Raw genomic sequence first — 27,414 nt, 5'->3', positions numbered from 1 at the left:
TGTGGTCTTACAAACAGTTACCTCAGTGAAAAAATAATTAATTAACAACAAATTACTTTAAATGTTACTGGGCTGTATAGAGCTAAACATGCCAGCGCCTGTGTCAAATATACAATAAAAATGACGTAATTTGGCAAGATGTATTATAACGCGTGACACTTGTCACTGAATGATAAAAATGGTCAGGAATACAACATAAAATATATATGAAGGTCAAAGTAGACCACATTAAGATGCGTTAGCACATTTGCTATGTCGGATATTGAAGTAAGGAATAGTATTCACAAAAACTTTGCAAGGAAAAACTCTTTTAAGATAGGGTATTCATGATAAGGTAAACAACACGTAAACAATGTTTCTCTCCTCTCTCGACCTCTGAAACAATAGATGATTATCCCAACATTATCATAATATGGGTACACAATAAAACCTCATAAATGACACAAACTCTAAGTCAAAACTACTAAAGGACTATCAAGGATACAACCTCTACTATTCAACTCTGAAACTGTTATACTGTACAGCTCTAGGAACTTGGTATACACTGTGTAAAAGTGGTCTACGAAAACTACAGTTTCTTTTAAGGATGAAGGATGTTTCTAAAGGCAAAAAGAAAGTGGTTGATATAGTTGCCATAAGGTATGACAAACATTGAAGTAATGTGAAAGGTACAGGTTTATTAGGTCATTTCTTTTTCAACATGGAAAATTGATACAAGCAAATGTTCAACTCAAAGCCTGTTACTAACTGGTAATACTTGTCAAATGCGAGTAGCCAGAAATCTGCAGCTTAGTCGCAATGACAGTGTAGGAGAAAGCAATACTGGGTCATGTCACCAAGTAAACTCACAGTAATAAGCCCAATATGATTCATACTGATCTGGGGATGACTCGTCATCCCATCCACAAGAGTACCACAATGATACTTAATAGACAAAATATACTATATACACTTAATTCACCATAAAATAGTTGCAAAGCTAGAGGTTATTTCTTAGGTAAACGACATACACTCTTCTAAGAAGTTCCAAGTCAACATGATGAAATTCTTCTTGAACCATCTACATCCAATACTCCCACATTCACCACTTAAAGTATTCCGAGATACCTCAACTCCTTTCCCATTACATGTCCCAGAGTTAAAGTATAATCTAACTTGTTACAATCAGCTGCCTTATACATCTATTTTCACACATCTTTATATCCTGTAATTTCACCGCAATACATACTCAGCTTCATTCCCATTTCCCTATACTTTTTACTGCTTCTCAGCATCAATTTGGATTCCCTTTTCCATTTTTTATAATATCCCCCTATGCATAGTATTTTCATAATATAATGCATACCACAGTGCAATCAAGTATACTCTTTTCACAAAATAATTCTGTACTTTCTAATTCCACCTTATTACCCTCATTTTATCACACAATTCACACATCCTTTCTTGAGCATCCTAAATACTCACATTCTATTTTATATGTATTCTTTCACTGATTCAACCCTATCCTCACAATTTCATCTCATTACTACCTGATTACGGGACAGATTCAACTTTCTGTTTTATATACAATTATGTCCTATTTGCTAATGCAAAATACTAAAATCAATCTTAGTACAGCATACAGGTAGGGCACCAACCTGAATTCCTTAGGATCAAGTAGCATTCAGTTTTCGGCTCTTTTCTTCTTTTTTGGTCAAAGATTATAGAAATCAATCTTTTTGCTGGAGTTTTCTAGTTTTTTTAATAACATTTGTATTGATCATTTGTAAACATATACTATATAAAGCAAGCAAAAGACTAATTACTGCATTTACCCAAATTTCTTCCATATCTCCACTAATAATAAGAGTAATGAAAACTAAGGGAGAACTTCAAGAGTATTCTGAAGAGCTCGGAATTGGCCACCAGTAAAAGGGTATAACAAGGGCAAAAACCAAAGCAATGATAAATAAAACAGAAAAGCACAGAACACTTCTGCCTCAAATTCAAACCAAGGAGATTCATGCAAGTCATTCTGACAGGAATCTTAAAAGCACTCGAATTTTGAATGTTTCCAGCCTATGGTATTCAGACTGGAGATCTTCCACCTGTAATACAATAAGACCTCTTTCCACTTCAGCATTGAACACATAAATCCTATAATCCACAAATTCTTTAATCTCAAGCAAATTTCTTCCTTGCCTCATTCATTACTACATTAACAGAAAATATAAACCTTTCCCATACACAGCATATATACAGTGAACCAATTCATCAAAAAACATATTTGCAATACACATCATAAAGTTGTAGAAAAGAAAAAAATATTCACAAAGTGGATTAATGTGTGACACCAATTCATTGATAATAAAACCAATTTTTTTCTATAATAAATATATTGTATAAAATTCAAAAGCTTTGAGCTGAATAATTCTTTCTGAAGAGCTATCTTTTTGTACTCAGTATACATGTAATAAAAAATCCCACTAAATAGCTTCATAATTCATTACCTAACAAAGTACTTAATTCTTTCAAATGACCATGATTTACACGTACACAATATTATGAAAATTTTTTGTAAATATCATTCACATAAGCTTAAAACATAACCTAATTTTCAAGTTCTACAGTCAACTTTGCTACAAAAATGACATACTTCTCTTTCTGAAGCCTTTATATCACTTAAGGCATAGCAAAACGACATTCATGATATGGATGCTATAGTTCCATATCCACATCAGGAAAGCGTCATATAAAAACATACATATAAACAATAAAAGCTATACATCATGATGATACCACTAAAATAATCATACTACTGCCAATCAACAAAGCATACAATATGTTGTACAATGATTTATTCCAGAACACCCCACATACAGTTCACACAAATCATATGTTATACTGAACTTTAATTCATTCTAACCCCTTTTCAAAAAAGAATGAGTTTCAAACTAAGTATAACATGAAATACATGTAACATATTTTACTATTCACACAATGATTTGCATAGGAACTGCTGACAGCAAAGTACCAAACTGTTTTAATTCAATAAAGATGAAGAAAATGCAATACCCTAAATTAATAATGTGAAATCTATTTAAAAAATGAAATAAGACCAGTTTCTTCAGACTATCTATCTATCTACACCTCTGATGCCCATGCTCTCTAGGAACTCCCTGAAAGTGTTGGCCACAGCAAAAGTCTCCATTGTTGGTTGAATTCTATTTTCTTCAGTATTGTGCAAAAAAATTTTCGAATAAGATGTAGTGCTTCAGTTCATAAAATATCTTCAAAACCTGTTTCATAGAAACACCATAACAATGAATTATGGTGAATTGCGTACAAGTAACTACAATGAATACTTTACCGATCAGTTTTAATTCTTCTATTATTCATCTCACATATCCCAATCACCTGCCACTGCTGTACAACAGAATCACTGTGCGTGATTGTTTTCAGCACGTATCATTACAGACAAAAATTCATACTATATCTGTGTAATAAACTAATTCTAATGATGATCTGGAACACAGTGTGTCATTATGTTGAGTATTCACCACTCGAGTGTATGTGGATATTGTGATAAGAATGTTAAAATTAATCTTGACATCTCAATCACCTTTACCTACACTTGAAGTGGGTGGTACATACCATTTCTTTCTCAAACATTTCTTCTACTCCATATCTTCAAGGGCTAAAGATGGAACTCAACATCTGTCATATGTCTAGAGTTGTGCATATTGTTCTGGTTACAAGTACTGATCACTTACCTGTACATAGAAAAAAAAAAAAAAAAAGAATCTGCAAGGATATAATATGCCTTCTTTGCAACTGGACACAAGAGTAAAGTATATCGTTAACTGGTAAAGCCAGAAAAAATAAGATGCAAAAATTAATGAAAAACAGATATATGCCAAACAAAAATGTGTGAAGGCTCATCAGGTATCTCCGAGAGTGTAATAGACTCTCGAGTACAATGTCCTGTGCATAAGACCACAAAAGAAACCGCTGAGAAAAAGAACATAAATAGCCCTTTATCTTTCCTCAGAAATTACTTCCATTTATCGCTTTTAATAACCTTTAATAATGAACAAAACTTAGAATTCAAAGAAATGTTATGAAAAACTGTATATTCAAATACATGTCCAATTACAATATAGTAAAATGTAAGATAAAATGCTAGAACCAAGAGCAACTGTATACCTTAAGGACAAGAAAGATCTCTAGAAAAGCTGGTAAAGTTCTAAGTTGTCTATGTAAGTGGTATGGCGCAAAGGGAAAAGGCAACTAAAGGGTTAGAGATTTTGGTTTAGTGAAATCTAGGTCCCTACAATGACACATTTTGTTACTTTTAACAATTCTTTGCATGAATTAATCAACAACCACCTTCTCATCCCTTCTAAAATTCCATATCTTTACAATATTTTGTTCTAGTTTTAGGAAGGATACTAACTTGCTCAAGCAGGAAAAAGTGAGCACCTATGAAAGAATGCTTAAACATTTATCGCAGAATATTAGATAGTAATCAGATAAATTTATGGTGATGGTACATCCCAATCAGCAGAGGAAAAAAATAATTAAAAATGGGTACATACATATAAAATAAAAGGCTATAACAATGTCAAGATAAAAGGCTATAACAATGTTAAGACCAACAGAACTTTTCATAAATTACATTAAGAAAATACAATTTCAATTATTCTTCTGTTTCTGACTTTTTCATTTTACTGTTAATATTCCATACTTCAAAACTGTCAACAATGAAACTCACATTTTCAAATATATAAGTATGCATCCTACACCAAGGCAAATTATTAACATCAGGATAAACTTTCAGTGAATCATACACAAATGCATGTAGTGACAAACACCTAAGTACAGGAGATTAATATGAATATGAAGTAAAGAGTTGTAGCAGATGTTTCCAAAGACGCATAACTGCAGTCACACCTACACGCAGTTGATTTTTGACCATTAGGAAACTTCTCATATAATATCCATTTGTATTTCCCTTATAAGAAATCAACAGCTATATAAAGAATTGTTGGGAAAGTACAATATCCATTACGTTTCCTTAATAAAAAGGCATGTAAGAATAGGGATAAGTTGAGACTTTTGCCATGGCCATCCCCTAGATGGGAGTTCTCAGAAGGAACAGGTGTTAGAGATATCAATAGTAATGTATATAGATATAACAATTTTACACACTATTGTTTCAATTGAGTTGAACCCAGCTACCAGCATATACAGCACCTTAAATCAAGCCAGAAACATTGCTTGGCTGAGACATTTCTCCTCACAGATTTAGTTGTCTATGGTTACTAAGTATACACTTTTGCTTAGTCATTTTCCACAACTACCATACATTTGAATTTGCAGAATCTGTCATCGATTTCCCTCATAAAGCATTTTCTTGTGCAAATCTTCAGCCCTATCCCTTAGTTTTCCTAATTCCTCTTGAATCCTGTCTGTAATTACTTTACGTACCAGGGTGGGATCCTCCTGCTTTTCTTTCATCTCGGACACAAATTCCTTGAAATCCATTGGTTCTCCTACCACAACAGTCACTGTTTTTCCTATTCTAGGGATATATGGAACCTGATTGGGTAGAATTTTGTCCATTCCAACATGGTAAAATGGCAAGACAATTGGGCACACTGGTGAATCGTACACAAGCCTTCCAACACCCCACTTGAGACGCATACGTTCCATGCTCATGTTCACCTTCCCTTCTGGAAATATATGCACCCACTGGCCCTCCTGGAGTCTTTCAATCAAAAAGTCCATTGCTTGCTGAGGAGAAAAACAACAGTCCTTAATATTCCAATCTAAATTTCTCTTTGCTGAGCTTTATGCAATAGAAGAAAAAACTTCATACATGCAAGTCATGGATGATGGAATAGTACAACATTGTAAACAATGTGAAAAGAAGCAGAGTAAATGCACAAGGAAAAGTGGGTTTCTTAAATAAGAATATTCTTTATTTTAAGGAAGAGAATAACTTTACCGTTATCCAACCTTATCTAGCTGTTTTTGGGTTTACCTACTCAAACTATCCCAACCAAGACTTAACCTAACATTACAAGAAAGTTAACCCTTTCACTACAGTTGTGGCATCTCCATTAATAATTCTTGAGACTGGCCATCTCTACCTCTACGGCAAAATGTAAGGCCATTAATGCTTGTAGTGGCATCCCATGCATTGATACCAAATCTTACAGCCTATGTTATGGTATTTCCATACAATGGTCGCTATGCAAGGAAAATGTCGGGAAGCCTGTATGAGATCTACACTCCAACATTATATAATAATTTGTAAAGCTTTGATGATAATAGATAATAATGGATAATAGATATTAGAAATAAAATTCCTTAATAATCATATTTGACAAAAATGCTTCCAAAAATAACTAAACATCTCACTACACAGCCACATATGCTTGGCAGTGAAGAAGCAAATGTTATAAAGCACATAACAGACATAAATAATGTTTCACCTAGTTGAGTTGCACATCAGTTTATTTAGAAAATAATGTTCTTATCAATCAAAATAACAAAACTCAAGGAAATATTTTCTTGAATATTTGAGAATATCCCTTATTCAAATTATCAGAACTACTATACTGTATTTTTATATAACCTAACCTACCCCAACTCCAGCCTAAATTAACCCAGATAATATTAGGGGACACGGGAGAAAGAATACTTCCCACGCATTCCTCACGTGTCGTAGAAGGCGATTAAAAGGGATGGGAGTGGGGGGCTAGAAACCCTCCCCTCCTTGTATTTCAACTTTCTAAAAGGGGAAACAGAAGAAGGAGTCACTCGGGGAGTGCTCATCCTCCTCGAAGGCTCAGATTGGGGTGTCTAAATGTGTGTGGATGTAACCAAGATGAGAAAAAAGGAGAGACAGGTAGTATGTTTGAGAAAGGGAACCTGGATGTTTTGGCTCTGAGTGAAACGAAGTTATTTCATGCGTGGCGGGGTGGCAACGGGAATGAATAAAGGCAACAAGTATGAATTATGTACATGTGTATATATGTATATGTCTGTGTATGTATATATATGTACATGTCTGTGTATGTATGTATATGTTGAAATGTATAGGTATGTATGTATATGTGCATGTGTGGACATGTATGTATATACATGTGTACGCGGGTGGGTTGGGCCATTCTTTTCTCTGTTTCTTTGTGCTACCTCGCTAACGCGGGAGACAGCGACAAAGTACAATAAATATAAATAAATGAATATTTCTGATATCACAATATTAATATTAACTATTTCTTCTTTACACCCAAGCAAGGCAAGTCAAGTATATTACTGTTCTGCACCCATCAACTAGATCTTGGCTGGAAAGTACATTACACAGAAAATTTTCCTTTCAATCCCATGGCTTCTCTTTTGCTAACAATCATTTGCTGCTCGCTAGCAACTAATAATGTAAACAAAGATCTGCCATGATGCCAAATTCTAAATATGGCATGGTACTGGTCCCTTTCAAGCCTTTACTACCTGGTAAACAGGAAATAGGAAATATCTCTTATCCAAGCAAAGTGAACCAAGAAGGAAGTAGGCCAGAAACCGTATCCCCTTCTATCCTTATTTATGAAAAGCTGTTCAAACTAAAAACTAGTCTTTGGGCCTGAAAAAGAGCTGATGATGTTAATGCTTACAATCAACTGGTACTAGTGGGGCTATTGTCAGTCACATATTCTCTGCCATAGCTACTGAGTCTTCGGTATTTGGAGGACAATAACATCAGAACAAAAAGCATGAATGAAAGAGGAATACCACATAAAGAGGAAAGGAAGAGCAACATTCTCAAAAGCACTGGAAAACACTAAGCAATATGACCTTAATATTAGGCATTGCTAACATACTAAGTGACATATTCTGGCAGTCCCTTTCTGAAATAACCACTTATTGCTAAAATCTCATTCTGAAATGTCCTTGACTGGCCATGTTTTGTGGGAATAAATTCTACATATTCAATATTCAGGCAGTCCCTTGCAGAAACAGGCACAAGTTGCTAAAATCATTGGACCTCATTAACATCTCTCCAAAATTTCCAATACAGTACATCAAAATTGGTTATCTCTAACTTGATGCTTAACACTAATTGAGGTAAATGGAGATTAGAAGCTGTAAGTTAGCTGCAGGCAGCCAGCTCCATAAAAAACTGCCTTAAAATCTACTATATAACTCTCTAAAAAGGAACAATCTGGGTAATCATGTGAAGAGAACTGATGATCACAGCATGGATTATGCTCTTCTCCAAATTTATATACCTATATAGTTTTGAGTACCTTTGACAAGATTTTGCCTGAAAGGCAAGATTTAAACATAACACTCACTGCACATTTTACCTGATAAATAATACCATTCCTCTTCACCACCACGCACATTACTACTTAAATCCTTATGCAAGATAAAGGTGACATGCCGCTTACCAGGAGAGCCTCTGGCCAGTTTCAGGTTCAGATACTAGGAAGGACATTGTACAGTAGCCGAGAGTTAGGTATTCAAGAACCCCTACGTGTACATAAATAGATGGAAGAATATGAACCTGCAGATGAGATGTGAGGAGTTCAAAAGGATGTTACAGTGATGCATGTAAGCTCACAAAGAAAGAGGTGAATGAGGTGCTATTGTGAAATATAAAAAGCAGTACATAAACAGTATTGCTTGGGAAAAGTCTTGTTTAAGCCACCATACATTACAGGGGAAAAAAGGTGCCCATATAGAGAAAGGCATACATGTGTATAGAGAAATACATTTTGGAAAATGAGTAAATTATGAGAGTCTACATGAGAGTCAATTAACAAATCATAAGTGATGTTCTTTTTTCTTTAGAAAATGTGGCAGTATAGAGTATCAACTGGGTCTTTTACTGCACTTCTGAAACTACGTGTAAATCACAATTCACATAAAAAAATCCTGAAGGAGTGATATATTATCTTGTTTTCTGTGAGAGAATTTGTTAAATGCATACCAACCTGATACACTCCCAGACCTCTAATGATAGGAACACACTTTCCATGGCTGAAAAACCAACTGTAGATACGACGTGTGAAAGCAATATCATGAGCAGCAGGAGACCAACGCATTGTTCGAGCACTCCACAAATCTCGCCACCTTAACAAACCTGTGAATTGCCAAATGGACTAGGTGTCAAGATTTCTCAAACTATTAGTATATTCATTTTAAAGTTATTCATCTACTTGCAAGGGAAAGGCATCAATATACTATAAATTTCATGCCCAGCAAAACAATCATAGAAATTTCCTTACTTAAAAAATCTTGACACCAAAAAGTTTTCTAAAAGTTTTTCTGGCATGTAATGCTTCTGTTCTTGGTAAAGTGTATGAAAGGTTTCATTGAAATAACAAAAATCTGAGACTACAACAGCTCTTTCTTTCCTATTCTCATGTTATGGGGAATTCTGCATGATGGCTTTGCCATCGCATAGGTAGAGGCATTTGCGAGGTCCTTGCGCTACCTCGCTAATGCGGGACACAGCAACAAAGTATAATAAACATAAATAAATAAATAATCGAAATTAGTGAAGGATGAAAAGATATCTCGAGAACAAATCCATAATACTAATGTGACAGGCCTCTTCTGACACTGGATTCCACAGAATACATAGCTGGCAGAAGTGAGTGATGATGACTGGTGTCAAGGAAGCCAAGGAGGTTAAATACTAATCTAAGTACTTCAGTTTAAGTGTACACACTTAGTACTAACTTAATCTACTTTATATATTTTGGAACTGGTAACAAGGAAGAACTTTTTGTTATTTTTTTTAATTATACATAACCGTCTCCCGTGTTAGTGAGGTAGTGCAAGGAAACATGCGAGGAATGGACTAACCCACCCACATATACATGTATATACATGAACGCCCACACACGCACATATACATGCATACACATTTTTGTTAAGTATATAAATACAATTATGATGTTTAAATCTTATGTAAACTTGTAGCCAAATTGGAAAAATAAAACTCCTCAGGTCAAATCATAATTCAGCTCTTGGGTCACCTTGGGAATACGAATCCCATACTCTGACAAATTCCATAATCCCGCGACTGCTCAGATTTGAAATAGTACAATGAGTCACATACATATTTCTCGTATATACCTAACTGCTCCTGCCATCTGAGTAAAGTATCATCAGAGATAAATGAACAACAGCCTCATTCACATACATCTACTTTATAGCTGTCAATTATAATGTAATAAAAGCAGAACACTCTATCTGAAGCCAAACCCCACAGACTATTCCATGGTTTACCTAAACCAATTCACACACCCTAATTCAGCCCACTGATAGCATGTCACCCCCATATACTGTACCAATAATTCAGTTCATTCTAATTTATTCAAATACATAAAAAAATACTTTATTTCTTTCCCAATGACAAATAAACATCAAAGTTCATACAAAAAACATTCAATACTATAATACACATATTGCTTTTATTTGAAAATATAATATATTCATTTACCTGTTCATTTATCAATTCATTATTTCTTTCCTTAATGTGAACCACAAAAAGAAGCACAACAACTTGCACACAAAGACTAGCTGAACTGCAACTGTATTCTGAGTCTATAAAGCACTATGGTTTGTCTTGAATATCATAATTCATGACATACTCTACATTTTGAAGCTGTCATGAAATAATAGACACATCCAGATGGTAAAAATTTTTAATAAACATCAAGGAGAATAGAGGTGTTTTAAAATCTGAAAATACATGAGTTATGATACTGATTTAACCATAAAAACATGGACTACTTTAATTCCTATACAAAACCTGATGGTTTTGTACAATGTGGAAAATATGATATTTAAAAACATAAAGCCAAAAGTATCCCATCTTTAAAATAAATCAAAAACACTTGCAAAAAACAGTTTTCAAAATATAGGACGAGCATCTCACCCCATAAAGCAGGATCATCAATGCAGGAGTAGTGGTTCGACACTGTCAGGAGGGGTGTTCCTTCAGGCCGACTACTAACCCATTCCCGGAGCCTCTCAACATTGTAGCCATTTACATTGTTACACCATCCTAAAAATACACAATAATTCGTTAAAAACTTTTCATCTGCACTCTGAGAAATAAGCCATATTCATGCCCCACTAGTCCATAAACAGAAAACGTAAATGAAAATTCTGAGATACATCTGACCTTTATCGCTGCCCTGGCCCACAAGAGAACTAATACCAAAAGACATGTTACAAAAGCTCGGCTCTACATTGCAGTTACTGAACCATAAATAAAGCCCTGTAACCTACATGATCATGTACTTTTTAATCTGACCTGAATAAGCTAAGTTTATGTAAAATTGCTATATATTTGCCGAAGTATAGAATACTACTCATATCTGGGGGGGTTCATCCCCCGCCTCTCTATTAACTAGAGCAGAATCAAAAGCCTTCTACCTCACTTACATTCTCCCAGCACTATCTCTCTCTAAACTTCTCTTTACTGGAGGACTGGCTGTTATAATGCCACCATCTACCCTCAAACATCTAAGCTGTGATATTCACTTCCGTCTTCTGTCGTATAAAAACTGAATACAACTATAGAAATCAAACCAGTCCCACGTAAATGTCTTTCGTCTTCCATCTGTAGGATGTTCATCACATAAATGTCTTCCGTCTCCCATCTGTAGGATCTTCATCACTGTTCTAATGTCCTCGAGCTACAAATGAGGCCATTAGAAAACGACACCAGGACATAAGTGTCCTTCCTGTGCATCTACCATTTGCTTGACTTGGACTAATGAGTTAACAATGCACTGGTTAAAATCTAAGCTATTCATCTACAGTATTTTCAGTCATCAATTTCTTTCGCCCTCAAAACCTTGCCCACTTAACTAAAACTCAAAAGTGATTTACTTGGAAGTGCTATACGTACAATCCCACACTATATGCCAACTCTACACATTATAAGGAATCCATTGTGACCACCATCGCTAAGTTATGCGCATGTCTTTATTTTGAAATATTAACCTTTCAACCCCATAGGCAATTTCTATAATGCCTCTAAACGCAATAGGAACCAAAATGCTACCCAGAGGAGCTCTTCCCTCTACACGGGAAACTCGACCATGCATGAGCTTGTTCTCCCAGGGTAGTTTAGAGCTTTTATCTACACCATCAATACTTAATAAACTCTACAACTGTAATGATGAGCTACTGAGACTTCAGGCACAAGAGGCAGAACCAACATAAGGTTATTAATTATTATTATCATTATTAATCATATTACCATGTTAATCATATGCAACTCAAACTTCATTAAGGCAATAACAATATCGTATCTAAACTACTCATTTACCACAAATCCATTGTGAACACATTTACTTTTCAACTCCTAAAGACACCAATGTATTCTCTTACTCAGGGGGGTATAAAGTAAGAGGGGGGTACAAGGTCAAGCTATGGCCACTTACTTAACAGGATTTTACTGAAGGTTCCCACCAGTGGAATGACCAACCCAGACTTGATCATGAAGGAGCTGGGAGGGTCTCTCATATCCGGGAAAGGCCATCCATACTTGAGTTTCAGGTCCTGTTTCTCGGGGCTCCCCATACCGGGTTGCCCCTCGGGGTCCGCCATTCGGCCAGCTGATCAGCTGATGAAGCTCGAAGGTAAACAAACGCGACGAAGACGAAGCCAAAAATGACCGAATTGGCACAAATTATAAATGAAATATATCGTGTACAATGATATATAACTCGGCAATACATGCCTTTTTATCAAATATGATATTTTTCCTGGTCATCTGTTATTAAAGGGCGATGTCATTTTAAGGAATTGCCTTGTAAGTGACAACGTAGAATTCTGTTCGAATGCTGTAATGGCGGTTATTTTCAAGCCATTATATACTGCAAGTGCAAATTCACCTTCAACTGGGAAATATGACTAACAATATAGCTTCCTTAGAGAATTGCTCACTCTTGATTAGTTCATCATTCATCAATTTTCCTGCCATTGATAGTAATTGTCTTAAGCTCCAGGGTAATATACCAGGATTCTTTCTCAAAAAGATCTCCTGAGGTAATTGTTTATATATATATATATATATATATATATATATATATATATATATATATATATATATATATATATATATATATATATGAGAAGTGGAAAAGAATGTATCCACCATTTCTCCCATGTAGTCTCTATCATGATAGTTTCAAATTTTCGTACAGTATTAACTGATCAAAAGTCTACTAAAATCATGCTTCTCTTTAAAAAGAAAAATTGATATCAATTTTAACGAAATATAGATTAAGAAAATTTCATTAAAACCAAGTTTAACCTGAACGTCAATAATGTCATTTGTGAGACATCGTCTTTTCTAATAAATATAACCATACTGAGCACTGGATATGATTTATATCTGCAATACATTAAAATACACTACAGAATATTCTAAATCTATCTTTTGTCCATAATTTAATTAGCATTATTATAATTCTAATATTTAGTAGACTTTCTTCATCGCTTGTGAATGTTGACCAAAATCAAAATATAAACAAACTGTAGACGAGGCGGATCAGGGCGGGAAGGATCACCACCTCCTTCATGTATAACCCTGGCTTTACCTTAATTACCTGAGATCTCATGTCTGCTTGAGTTACATTACTGAAACACATCCGCAATTATGTTGCATGATCTTATATCAGCCGTGAAGGGGATCGGAGGAGACATGTTTGTGGGGAAAGAAGACTTTCGTTTTGAGGTAAATGTCTTCTTTCTGCTTACCATTGACATGAGCTCCGGATATTGAATCATTTTCCACTACGAGGCTCGTGTAGTGTCTGAAGGGCATGAAAATGATAGAAGAGCAAGATTTTGAGCATGATATATGGTATAATTTTATCAAGAATATTTTTTTCGTGTTTTTTGATAAATATACAACTTTTAACATTAAATAGAACATATGAAAACCATACGTCATGTATATCCACAAAATACCAACGTTGGCATTAAGGGAGAGCTTTAAAGTCATTCCTGCTTGGATTCTTTACTTTTTTTCCCCCTGGGATGAATATTGCTTGACTGGTTAGTGCTTTATCTGCTTACCCCAGGGGAGAGGTGAGCTAGGGTGGAGTCCCAGATCTCCACAGCAAAGGTATTATCTATAAAGTTAATCACACCTTTGTAAAGTATTCTGACTTTAAGTTCTTTTGCTGACATATGCTTATGGTCCATAACAGAAATATCTCCAATAACATCAGTAATTCAACCATTCTTCCTTCAAGTCGTGCCCCACTGCTCTTTTTTTTTTTGTCTCCAAAAATCTCTGAAACTCATTTACTTTCACTTTCTCAAACACGTAGAATTCTGTTCCTTTCTTTCACATTACTGGTACAGATTTTACTGTGCTAAGTCTAGTGGTGTGTACGACTAACCTCTGGTCCGCCTTCTTCTCAGGGATTTTAGTGAAAGTTTTGTCATAACCCTCGTCATCTCTAAAGCTTTTGATAGGGCGTGGCATGTCTGCTTTCTAAACTCCTTTGTTTTTTCTTCTTTCTGTGTCCTACGTTCTATTATGCTACCTCCTTCCCTGTAATAGTTAAGTTCTGGAATTCTCTTTCTTCTTTTGTCTTACCCTCTTCACATAACCTTTCTTCCTTTTTTTAGTCATGTCTACAAACACCTGATTGATTTCTTTTATTTTTGTTTCACCTGAATGGTCTTTGGCTGGGGAATTTTTCCCGTATGCCATGTCAGCCACTAAAATAAATGTAAATTTCCACTGCTGGGAAGGTTACGTTAGGTTTTTTTTTTTTAGGTTCTCTTGATATTCTGCAATTGTCTCACTTTGACATTAACTAACCCCATATTTTCCCCAATATTCATAACCTTCAACTTTATATAAAGTTCTCTGATGTTGCAGAGTTAACTATTCTGATCCAAAACATGCTCCATAAATATTCATATTTCGCAAACACAACATTAGCATTTTAAAGCAATAACCCACTATCATTGGCTAGTTTCTACACAGACTAAACTGGTAATTTACCCCAAATTATAAAAAAAAAATCTGGGTCAAATAATACTTTACCAATAATGTTTGCTTTCCATGTACCTCTTTAATACTGGATATCTTAAAGGTTCTTGATCATGTTTATCTCTGAGACAGGCTAGGGTTAAAGGGCCAGAGGCACAGCCCCCTAGGTGGGAGTCAGGTAAGTTTGACTGGTTTGACTTTTAACCTTCAATCTTCGATGAACCTTAAGATCACAACTGGGAAGATGTCTCCAGTGACTCCTTTTGGACCTGCTGAAATTAAAATTCATCTGCTCTCTCGTCATTGATATTTACATGAATCCTCATGCTTGAAAAATTCTGTATGGGAAGAGACGATAAATCCAATGATAAAGTGGCACAAGGAAGATGAATTATATTGGCATAATACTGTTTGATCTACCACTGACAGCAGCTATATTGGCAATATAACCTGTGCAAAATTTTAATGCTGAACGCTGTTGTAATATGTTCCTATCCGATATTAAAGTCATAGTGCTGAACAGGGCTTTAAGGTATATGAAATCTTAATATTTTGATAGAAATATGAATCATGTGTATTTGGACTAACCTTCAAACACATACTTCAGTTTAGAAACAAATGCTCAGAAGTGGGAGGTGTGTCAAAGTTTTGACATGGTACACATTGTCACATGATAGAGAAATGTAGTACGACATTCTTTCCATGTTTACAGGTATCAAATGATTTAGGCTTTCTCCATCCAAGTGAATATGCTATTGTCAACCAGATACTGGAGATTGGTACATACTACAAGAAGATTACCCATTTCTGCAATACGTACGACATTGTAAGGGTTCATGCAGGTTAGTAGTATTCCGGAATTTTGATGCCTAATTTTTGAAATATTGAAGATCTGAATTTGGAAAACAAACTACACATAATAAAAGGTTACTGAAAAGGGAAGAAATATTTCATAGCAGTGGTCTCCACCAAGGCAGTATACCATTTATCATATTTATGCTTTATTTCTAGGTCAATGTTTTCTGCATAGCAGGTAGCACCAGGACCAGATGAAAAATGGCCTCATTTTCTCATATCCATACTCTGGCCATTATGTTTAATTCAGTGAAACTAGAACCCCTAATCACAGCCAAGCCACACATACCTTTTCCTATGCCCTGGTTCAGCCCATTGACAGCATGTCACACCTTGTATACCAAATTACTCAATTTTGCTCTTTCCCATGCACACCGCTCGCACACATGTACTTGCCTTACTCTCAACAAAAACTTTTCACTGTTTCTATTAGCTTAGCATGCTTAGTCAACACAGCAGTGATTTGTAAATGTTAGTGTACTTGATTGTTGGCAATGTTAGAGCCAGTGCACGTTAATATTTGGAGAATTTACTGGTCAGTTTGCAGCCAGCATAGGGGCCAAGAGATTAATCTATAACTGGCTAGCTGTCAGAAATGAGTCTGTCTCTGAACTCAAAACCCATTTTCCATTATTTTCAGACAAAGACCATCGTTGTGGGTTGTACCTGTCATCCCTTGCAGCAGCTCTCAATAGAACAACACATGCCTTTCACACAACAGTGGTAGAGTTGGAGCTCAAACTGCTAAATGATCCTCACCTGCCTCTCAGTGAGCTGCTGCTGACTCTCCAGCCTATGGCTCCATTATTAGCTACTCTCTCATCACTGGTGACCCAGGTAAGTTCCAATATGCATTTTTCTCAGCTGTGAAGATACTGACTTTTGCTGTGAGCAGATTTGCATAATCTATAGCTAACTCTCAAGTTGGTGCAGCCACTCATTTTGGTACCTAATATTCCTCTAATTCAACTTCGTCTAATTCAACTTTGGTCGATTCTGCATCTAATCCTTTACTCCCATCTCCTCCCACTGGACCTATGCCTACTCCAGTATTTTCCTATGTTTGACCTGGCCACAACACAAGCCTAGAGTTTGTTGCAGACAGTTCATATAGGTCAGTCATAATTTTATTACTCTGCATAAAAAGAATGCAGAAACAGTATGTGATATCTGCTCTCAACATAGTTTTAGCTTCTCATTCCTTGCTATTCTTCATTTTCAATGACAGTGTTTGGAAGGTACAAGACTGAACCACTCAACAAGGGAGGTAGTTGGTCATGAGCAGTCTCAATCAGCAGCAGCCTCTTTTTCTGCTTAGACCTTTCAGCCTCATTGCTAATAGTAAACTTGATAACTAGCCATCATTTCCTAGTTATGTTTCACATTTGTAAATCTTCGGCTTTTCCTTACTGCATCATAAATGGTATACAAGTAGCAAATGCTCAGTAGGGATATAATCATCTCTCTGTGAACCATGTGATGACTTTTGTTTGTTGTAATGTTACCATTTGCAAGTTGAAGGTGAGCTGTTTTGATAAGCGTTTATTTTCCTATATTTCAAAGCCTTGGAACTCTCTCCCCTCCCAGTACCTATGACTTGGCACTGTTCAAGACAGGTTTTTTACTTTCAAAGTTTTAAAAATATTTTTGTTTCTTCTTTTCCCTTTCTTTAACCTCTTTATATTTCAATTAAGGCCCGGCTTTGAAGCCTTTGCACCAATAAAGCACAATATGGGCTTACATTATGATTTACTATCCAAAATAATGTTTGGCAAGTCCTCGTGAGTAACAGGATCCTCAGATTGACCAGACTAAGCTTAATATTAAAAACAGATTTTAAAAAAAATTAGAATGATCACAGGTATAACGTACTTCTCATCCAGTGTTTTATATTTTTGTTTCTCAGATTGAAGAAAAAAATATTCATGGCTGCATGATACTGGAAGTTCTTCACAAGCACACCGCAAACTCTGTGTCACATGTCAGGCAGGTCCTTATGCGGTGAGTGAGTGATAAGCTCTTTCCTTGTTCCCGATAGATTTTTCTTGTCAAGGTTTTACTGATAATTTCAGGTGAAACCATGGAATGGTCTGTGGGGCTCGGCTGGAGATGGTAGGCTCTGGTTTTGGTGCGTCATATAACTTGTGTAAGGCTGTTGTTCATTTGTTCTTGGCACCACCTTGCAGAGGCAGGAAAATGGTGAACAGGTATGACAAAGTAAACTTTGGATATGTATATACTTTTAGTTACATTTACATCTCACAAATTTATATTATAATGGGCGCTTACATAACTAGTGATTTCCATCCATACCCACCTCTTTATCTTCTCTCATGATTTATCCTTCAATATGCTACTATTCCTCTCTTTTGAGTTTGCTCTTTCTGCAGAATCTTCTCAAGAAGTACTTCTGAAATTTTGGCTCAGCAGTAAAGAAATTCAAAGTTTTATAAACATTTATGCATATTTACCATGACCAGGGTGTTTACTCTATATCAGGCTATTGCAGCTTCAAGACTGCCACAGTCAGAAGCAGGGAAATGATGAACTCCTTAAGAGCGAGAAGCTCCTCAATGAGAATGTACTCCCTTTCATGAACTGATGATAATACAACATCACTGAAGGTGACTTTTTCACCTGTGGTGGAACAACAAGCAGGACGAGTCCAGCAACTCCCTTTCATATTTTTCCACAATCGAAGCAGAGTCGTGCTAACATAATCTTTTTAAACATTTTGCCTTACTGACATACTGCACACTGAGAGGTGCTCAAGACATCTCATCAACAATTAGACTATTTTATCAATGATTCAGTATGTTAAGTTGCTTTACCAAGGATACACATGGGAAAAAATTTACAAGAAAGGTAAAAGGAATGACTTAAGGAAAAAAGAAAGTACTTTTATAATGGAAATAAGTGATGGATATGATGAAGTTTCAGATGTGTGCACCTGGTATCTGTAGTGGGAATGTTGTTAAAGAAAGACTTCATTGAAAAACATGTAGGTTCCCCATAGTACTGCTTATGTAGATGACTGATCACAGGTGTAAGCATTCTATAAGCAGTACTTCCTTTTTATCATTACAATACTGTCGTTGTGTATCCTTTGGGTTAGGGGAGAAAGTATCCAACTTGTGTATCTCCTGTATGTCATAGATGCAACTATGAAATGCACGAGTGCAGGGCTCATAATCCTCTTTGCTTATATTACTCTCCAAAGTAAGGAACAGCAGAAGGAGCCAGGTGAGGATATTATCCTCAAAGGCTCAGTCATCTGGTCTTCACAATACCTTGCTCAGACAGAGTGTCAAACGTGTAAAAGAATTATTATTGTAAATCTATTTTTATTTACATCATATTTCAGGATAGAGCAAGAAGTTCATACAGTACTTTATGATCAGTTGACTCACTGGCTCTTGCATGGACTGTTGCTGGACCCACATCATGAGCTTTTCATACATAGCATCACCAGCACTAAGGCTACTGATGAAATGCTGCAAATGGATGCTCTTGTAAGTCAACTGCATCTTTACTCTTTTGTATTTTCATATACACATACAGATATGTCTATATTAAAAAAAATCAGCACTGCTAGCCTTTGTCAGTTGGGGCTCATCAGAACCCTTGGCTGTTGTGCAAAACTAAAAAGTATTAGATTATTATTTTAGAAACTATGCATTGCAATTTAATATGATGAACTATAAGACCTTGGATCATCTGGAATATGCTGCAATGATTTGACATTGCTAATGTCAACTTTTAATCTGCTAAGGTGATTATTTCTTTTAAATTTTAGGTGACTGAAGAAGTTTTCAGGTTAGGAGTGTTAGCTGACTTCATTGCTATTACTGACAGACTTCTTTTTCTTTTAAATGACCATCATGTCAGGCAAAACATGGCCATGAAGTGTTTTTGTATTAAATAGTATGCAAGATTCCATGTTATTTCTTAAAATATATGTGTCAGAAGTGGAGGGAAAAAGAGAATTGGGAGACCATATTGGAAGTGGAAGGATGGAGTGAAAAAGATTTTGAGCGATCGGGGCCTGAACATGTCAATTTAGTTATCAGAGCATGTTGCAAAGCAGAGCCAGGTATCCTTTGTCCTTTGAATTTAAACCTGGGATCACTAGGACAAGCTCTGATCCAACAACTTCCTATTTTGAAAGGAATATGAATCTAATAATAACTATAAATCCTCAGAGCCTCGAGGAATCTGAGAATTCTGTTCTTCATCCAGAATGCACACTAAGGTTGGAGATGTTGCCTAGCCATATACCTCTCACTGTGGCTGAGAAGATTCTCTTTATTGGGGAGTGCATCCTTGTATTCGAGAGGGAGGCTAGAAAAGACAGTGGTAAGTCAGATTTTTTCAAATGAACACAATGTAGATTTAACACTTTCTTATCATTGTTCATATAGGTTGGCAATGTTCAAATATGCTGTGGCTTATATAGCCACATACTTTTACACATTTTTCCATACCTGTCCTTTTTTTTTTTCTTTTACTGGCATGTTTAATGTGGAGCCTATAATAATCAATTTGTGGTGCTTTTTGATCTTATAATTTCTTTTTATATGTGCATTTGTTCATATATGATTGTTCTCTAATATAATGTACACCACATAATAAATCTTTTATCAGCTTTTCTACCATAAAAAGAGAATAGTATGTGATGATATATCAAACAAATAACAAATGAAGTTTTATGTCTGTTCCGGGTGCTACTTGCAAATGCATTAAATGAGGAACAAGCACAACAAAACATATGGTATGCAAAGAACATGATAAATAGAATACATCACAATACTGATTTTAGTACAGCTAGGTCATTATTTTATTCATTTTACTTCTACCTGTCTCGTAACTTTGGTGCTCACTAAGAATGGTTTTGGAGATGGAGCTATTGATGGACAACACAAAACAACTGACTAACCTTACCAGGTAGACTAGCTGTATCAACGGCTGATCCCACATAGGGATGTATCACCTCAGGGTTAACTCATGGTAACTCACTCTTCATAGTTTAGCACAGTCACAGCTTATGTTTTCCTCGTTGACTTTTTTTTTACTTATTTTCCACAAATATGGTAATTTTTTTGTCTAAATAGTTTTTTCCAGGTGTCACTGTTAGTACCGGGTTCTGGATCTTGAGAGTCCAAAATATTGGTCGAATTTGCCACCAATATAAGAATCCAAACACTTTCATCATGTACTAGAATAATGTTTGCCCAATGGAGATGTGGTAAACTTATGAATCATCATTGCTACCTTTCTCTGTGGTATCAGATGTTTCTGTCATCATAACCAAAATAGAATCAGAGACTAACTGTCATGTTCATCTAACGAAGAGTTAATGAGTGACACACACACCAGAATGATCCTTGCTGAATTTTCTTGTATGTTGCAGTCTTGTCAAACCATGTTCCTCCATATTTGGCCCTTTCATTCATCCTTATGTACTTATTTACCTTCACTGCTTTTTTACCATCAGTTTTACCAGCTCTGTCTCATCTTTTTCAATTGAACTTTCATTCTTTGTAATGTATGGATGGATACAAGATTATGAGACTAGATGTACTGTTCATGTACAAAATATATTAAGTATAAGGATATTTGTATAATATCTTCAGTAACATGACCTCCTCTTCTGAAATTCTCAAGTTAAAAACTATTCTGTTTATCTGATGTATTTTAGAAATTGTGGATATGGCAGCTGTATCATCACATAATGGCCAAGTGCTAAAAAGCAGAGAAGAGGAGTTTAAAGGTCTTATTCATGCACTGGGTCAGGAACCAACATTCTCCATCATACAGTTCAGCCAGGTCATTGAGACAATAAGACATTGTGTATCTGAGGTAGGTAAAATATGAAATGTTAAGAATGTGACATTTTTATGGGGTCTGGGTTGATATCTCCTTCGTCTATAGAATTATGACCGGTAGAGTTATGCTGCAGTATCATTCCTCCTTTTTTTTCAGGAATTGTGGAAGCTGGTAATGGAGGCAGGTTTGATAGCAGAACTAGGTGACTTAAAGGCCGTCTTTCTTTTGGGCCGTGGGGAGTTATACCAAACTCTCATCCCATCCATCACACCATTCCTTCGTAAAAGTAGCTCGCCAGTTGCAAGTGAGTGACACTACAATGTTATATTTTGTGGTGTATTATTTTATTTGATATACTTAAACTAATGAGGCTTTTTCTTCACCTGTTCCTGACACCACCTTGCTAATGCAAAAAAATGGCAAACAGGCATGAAAGAAGGAAAAACAAAAAAATGCTTTCTGTCATTTGAAATGGAGGAAGAACGATTTCATAGAACTCCTATTGCACTGGATTTCCTTTTGGGAATGTCATCATTTCTTCATGATATTTAATCTTCAGGTGCCCATCACTCAGAAAGGCATGTCCTCTCTTCGACTTTGGGGACCACCTAGGGGACAAGGCAGACCAAGTCCCATAGGATTCCCATAAAGATGTCTTAGATGGACTGTCTGAACACCAAAGCAAAACTTCACCTTCAGTGAAGTCGTATCATCAGTAGGTGGAAAGGGGCACAGTCTAGTTAAGGACCTTTACCCGTCAACATTTTCCTGCTCATGTGTGAGGTGTGGCTTCAAAGTTGCAGGAACCCTATATACTGGTTTTGTATGATAAGTTAATAAATGAAAAAATTGGGGGCAAATGTTTACATAACCACAATTTTTAAATTTTTGGCATTTTTTCCAGATTTTGACGGACTTTTCCAGTTAGCAGGGAGACAAGTGTTACTAGAAGATGGCATGCTTGAAAAGTTCACCCTTTCCCTCAAGACACAAATGCCTTCGCAGCCATCTCAAACCAAAGTTCAGCCAGGTCTGGAAAGTGAACTCTTCTATTTTATACCTATAAAGTAGAATAGAAATGATTGTTTTCATGCTCCTTCAAGGCTGTCTTTCATTCCTGGTGCTACCTTGACAAGGTGGGAATAAGCAAATACTTTAGGATATCATCTGGATTGAAAAAGTAATACAGAAATAATTTTCTCCACGAAACCATTTTCAAACGTTAACTGAGCTGTAATGTATATCATCCACATTTGCTCATATCAGTTGACAGGAGGTTTAGGTTTCATAGTTGCTCCAGTTACTATTTGTTAATTGTAAGTCCATGTAATGGAAGACACTCTGTAATAGCTATGCTTGCCTTAGGGTAAGATGTCTTTTAGGAGTTATAGCGAGGTACTTGAACATATTTGGCTTAGCTTTGGCCCATCGGTTTGTATGAATTATTATAATTGCATTATGTGAAGTACAGTCTAAAGGAATACTGGATATGTTGATGAAAGGACCACTCACTTTGTGGGATTTTAACACTGCTGACATTAACTTTGTCCACATCTATATTTAACAGGCTATAGAATGTTAGACACTGACTGACTGATGTACATTAATAATTTTCCAGATAAAAGTTGGCAGAATCTGAGGCTGGACTACCATGCCAAGTGGCCTCTATATAAGCTTTTCACTCCAGCAGTCCAAGACAAGTACAATGCCATCTTCACTTTTCTCTTGGATGTTCGAAGAGCTCAGTATCGCCTACAACAGTTGTGGATCACACAGATGCGAACCAAATTCCATAGGTAACACTATTATTGTATGAAGTTTGCCGTAATGAATTTCTTATATCACTTGGTATGGCATTAAATAATTATTCAAACTTCTTCATTGGCATTCATGTATCTTTGTCTTTTGCATTTTTGGTAAATTCCTGGAGTTAATCATGATTTGATGATTCTATATTGCCCTTTCCAGGTTGCTTCAGGTTCAGAATATTGTTTTTATTCCTCACATTTGTTGTCAGGCATATATTATCTCTCCTTCTGACGGTCAAGACTGTAAATTTCTAAATCTTTTAGTTGTTCATGGTTAAAGTTGAGGGTTAGTACAAATAAAAGTAGGTTAATGAGGTGTAACAGGGGATTTAGGCAGGATGCACTGAGTGTGAGTTTGAGTGGGAATCCAGGGAAAGTGGGGGTGCTTTAAGTACCTTAGAGTGGACTTAGCAGGGGATGAAAACATGGGAGCTGAAGTGACCTATAAGACGAGAGTTGGGGCAAAGGAGAGGTCATTATATAGTAGGGCAAAAGAAGGTATGTTTGAAGATATAATAGTGCCAACAGTGTTGTACAGATATGAGTCTTGGGCCTTGGAAGAGGGTGGATGTGTTGGAAATGAAATGCCAGAAAACATGTGGTGTAAGGAGAGTTTGATCATATAAGGAATGACAGTGTAAGAGTGAGATGTGAAGTTTACTGGTTATGGATATTATTGATGTGGCCACCCCTTGAGACACTTCCAGGCGGAAACAAGCATTAGAGATATAAACAGATATATAGGAGCAAGATATGGTAGTAAGTAAAGTCTGACTGAAAGAGATAACCAGGATGTGCTAATATAGATGAGTGGAGAGGATGAGTAAAGAAAGACTAACAAAGAGGATGTACATGGGAGAGGTATGGGGAGTAAGAGGGGAGAAGAAAGACTGAGAGATATGGAGTGAAAGTCTTTGAGGGGCTTGAATATTCAAGGAGGATAAGAGGCATGTAAGGGATAGAGGAAATTGGAGTGACATGGTACATTTGGGTTGACATGTTGTCAATAGGCCAAACTAGATCATGTTAAGGGGCCATGGGAAACCACAGCGTTGCTGTGTGGCACTTAAGTGTGCATGGTTAACTCTGGTTGTGGAAGACAACAACTTTGAGCAAATGAGGCAGTCTTTCATTCATGTCCCTGGTTCTAGCTTGTTAAAAGGGGGAAACTGCAAAGAAATTTGAGAGAAAATATACACATTGACATTTTTCCTCCTGTTTTTCCGACACTGTTCTGCTTTTTGCATAAGTTTCAGATACAAAGACTATATTTCTGTCATTTTACAGATATTTACCATACCAGTTATTACTTTATGGTGTTGCCTCTTACCGATTTAAAATTTTCAGAAAAAGTGAGATGGACCGTCTACAGTGGACACTGAGACACCACATGAGCCTCTTGATTGACAATATTCAATATTACCTACAGGTCAGTTCATTATGCATTCTCAAGTTCTTTCCATACTGTAAATCCTCAGAGACTTTTAACTATTCATTTCCTTTTCTTTCTGTTTCTTTTGCCTCTTTTCATTCAGTGAAGGCCTGATGTTGATGAGGTCTTCTGTTCATATTTGTTCCTGACACTACATCGCTACCACGTGAAATGGCAATCAAGTATGATAAAAACTTAAAAACGGATGTCAAGCATTAGAGGAGGCTTTACAGCCAACTCGCAAAACTGTGAGAAACATATGACAACACACTTGCAAAATATAAAGAAATCAAACCCAGAACTAGTAAACAGGTTACTATTGATTTTGTATGTGATACTGATCCATACCTGATATGGTGTGTGACCTTTCTCCTCTACAATATTCTGGAGTTCCACTTTTGTGTGCTCTGCAGTCTCGACATCAGCTACTGCATTCTCATCTGACACTCACATTTCTCAGGCCAACAAATTTGATAAAATTATGAAGCCAGCCCTGTATAGTGGTAAATTTGAGGTTGACAGAGATATGTCAGAAGTGGAGGTGACAAGGAGAAGGGGCAGACCAAATTGGGAATGGAAGGATGGAGTGATAAAGGTTTTGGGTGCTTGAGGCCCAAATATGCAGGAGGATAATAGGCATACATAGGATAGTGAATTGAATCAATTTGGTATACAAGGGTTGACATGTTATCAGTGGGTTAAACCAAGACACATGAAGCAGACGGGAAACCACAGAAAGGTCTGTGTGGCTAAGTTGGGATTAGGGGCTGTGGTTTCAATGCATTTCATATGACAGATATAGAATGGATGTGAGGGAAAGAGGCCTTTGTATGTTCCTGGTGCTATCTCAGTAATGTGGGAACATATGAAAAAAATGAATATTTGTTGTGCATATGTGTGCGTGCATATTGCTGAAAAAGTTCTGTATCTGCAGGTTGACGTTCTGGAGTCACAACACTGGCAACTTGTGACAGAAATACAGAAGACTCAAGATTATCAACATTTGGCTCGAGCCCACCACAACTTCCTTGTCTCAATTTCAGCACAGTGTTTCCTCAACAACACTGTGGTCAGTGGCTCTCTGCAGCAATTATTAAAGTTTGTGCATAAGTTCTGTACCATCCTAGAGAATACATATAGCAGTGAATCCAAAGATGCTAGATCTGTCTCAACTCTTGGTACCAAACCAACGCTTCTCAGTGACATAGATCAGATCAAGGAGTTGAGTGAAGCATTTGAACGTGCAGCTGCCCAGTTGTTCATTGTTCTTTCCAATTTACGACTTCATCAGGGATCACAGCATACATCTCAGCTTATCATGAGGATTGATTATAATAAATATTACAGTAAAAATACAACAGTAAGAAGGTTCAAGTCACCTCTGGATGCTCTCTAATTCTAATAGTCGTTTAACAATTCACTGTGAAAATGAGTTTTCTTCCACCCACTTCACATGACTAAAGTTACAGCTTGTGAGCTGTAAGGATTTGATGCTCTTTTGTATCAGGGCACCATTTTTGTTATCCTTTCAACAATATTTCAAGAGTGAGAAGAAAAATTTAGCCAGATTATTAGGTTGTTATATGAGAAGTTAAAAATTTGGCTTGAATATATCTGATAACATCAACTTTATATCATAATTCCACATGTCAGAATGTAATGTCAGAGCATTTAGAATTTAGAAATTTAAAAATTAGAATTTAAAAATAGGACATCATCCAACTATCTAATTTTCTGATGCCTATTCCCTTCAGGAACTCCCTGCCGGAGGTAGCCACAAAAAAGACATCATCATTTCCTATTTATGTCAGTTTAGAGGAGACGTTTTAAATAGCTAAGGAACACCTTTCACCATCAGTTACTTAATGTAAAGCACTTTACTGAATGGTATCTCTAGTGTCCTGCTATGATATCAATATTTAAAATAGAGCACAATGGTGACTCAAATTCTGTCTTTTATAAATGTCATAATGAAACCATAACTAATGTTTCATCATATTCAGTAGCTATGTATTAGCCTGTATGTTGCAGTTTTACCAGGACATGAAAAATGGTAAGCTGTTTATACAAAAATACAGCATGATTATAATATTTCTCTCCTGTAATGTTTTTCTTCTTATCCCATGAGGCTTAGGTTTGAACTCCCTCTCAGGAAAGGTTGGGTTTTATTCATTGCAATTTGCTTAAGACTCTTGCAGAGATATCTGTATGTATGTCCTCCTAAATACTTATGCTGGCATACACCAGATGCAATATGCATTCAAAGCTTTAAACTTTCTCTAAAAATCTATTTTGGGTTCTACAGGCAGAAGTTACAGTTTGAAGTGTGCAAGCTTTCTTGGACATATCTGTTCATCCCATATATCTTGAGTTCAGTAGGGCTCCCTCCCTGCATCTATCACTCAGACAGAATTGGAGTAATGCATTTTTTCGTTTCTACAAGTAATGGGGGAAGACATCTGTAC

The 27,414-nt window shown here is 36.2% G+C and overlaps 2 protein-coding genes across 2 annotated transcripts; one reads left to right on the top strand and one right to left on the bottom strand.

Moving 5' to 3' along the window:
- Nucleotides 1–657: 657 nt before the first annotated feature.
- Taz (tafazzin, phospholipid-lysophospholipid transacylase) lies at nucleotides 658–12,658 on the bottom strand. Its single transcript, XM_071687762.1, has 4 exons — nucleotides 12,456–12,658; nucleotides 10,937–11,065; nucleotides 8,982–9,130; nucleotides 658–5,775 (listed from the first exon to the last, which is right to left on the bottom strand). The coding sequence occupies exons 1-4, from the start codon at nucleotides 12,619–12,621 to the stop codon at nucleotides 5,368–5,370; spliced, it is 852 nt and encodes a 283-aa protein (XP_071543863.1). The 5' UTR covers nucleotides 12,622–12,658; the 3' UTR covers nucleotides 658–5,367.
- An 887-nt stretch (nucleotides 12,659–13,545) lies between these two features.
- Grip75 (gamma-tubulin complex component 4) lies at nucleotides 13,546–27,049 on the top strand. Its single transcript, XM_071687761.1, has 12 exons — nucleotides 13,546–13,753; nucleotides 15,741–15,870; nucleotides 16,524–16,720; nucleotides 17,790–17,884; nucleotides 19,248–19,395; nucleotides 20,086–20,239; nucleotides 21,582–21,742; nucleotides 21,866–22,013; nucleotides 22,614–22,739; nucleotides 23,328–23,505; nucleotides 24,865–24,946; nucleotides 25,884–27,049. Exons 1-12 carry the CDS (start codon nucleotides 13,676–13,678, stop codon nucleotides 26,343–26,345), a joined length of 1,959 nt encoding a protein of 652 aa, XP_071543862.1. The 5' UTR covers nucleotides 13,546–13,675; the 3' UTR covers nucleotides 26,346–27,049.
- The last annotated feature ends 365 nt before the right edge of the window (nucleotides 27,050–27,414 follow it).

Source organism: Panulirus ornatus, chromosome 44 (assembly GCF_036320965.1).
Source record: "Panulirus ornatus isolate Po-2019 chromosome 44, ASM3632096v1, whole genome shotgun sequence".
Classification (NCBI taxonomy): Eukaryota; Metazoa; Arthropoda; class Malacostraca; order Decapoda; family Palinuridae; genus Panulirus; species Panulirus ornatus.
Note: the sequence above shows the minus strand (reverse complement) of the source record. Positions and strands in the feature narration are given on the sequence as shown.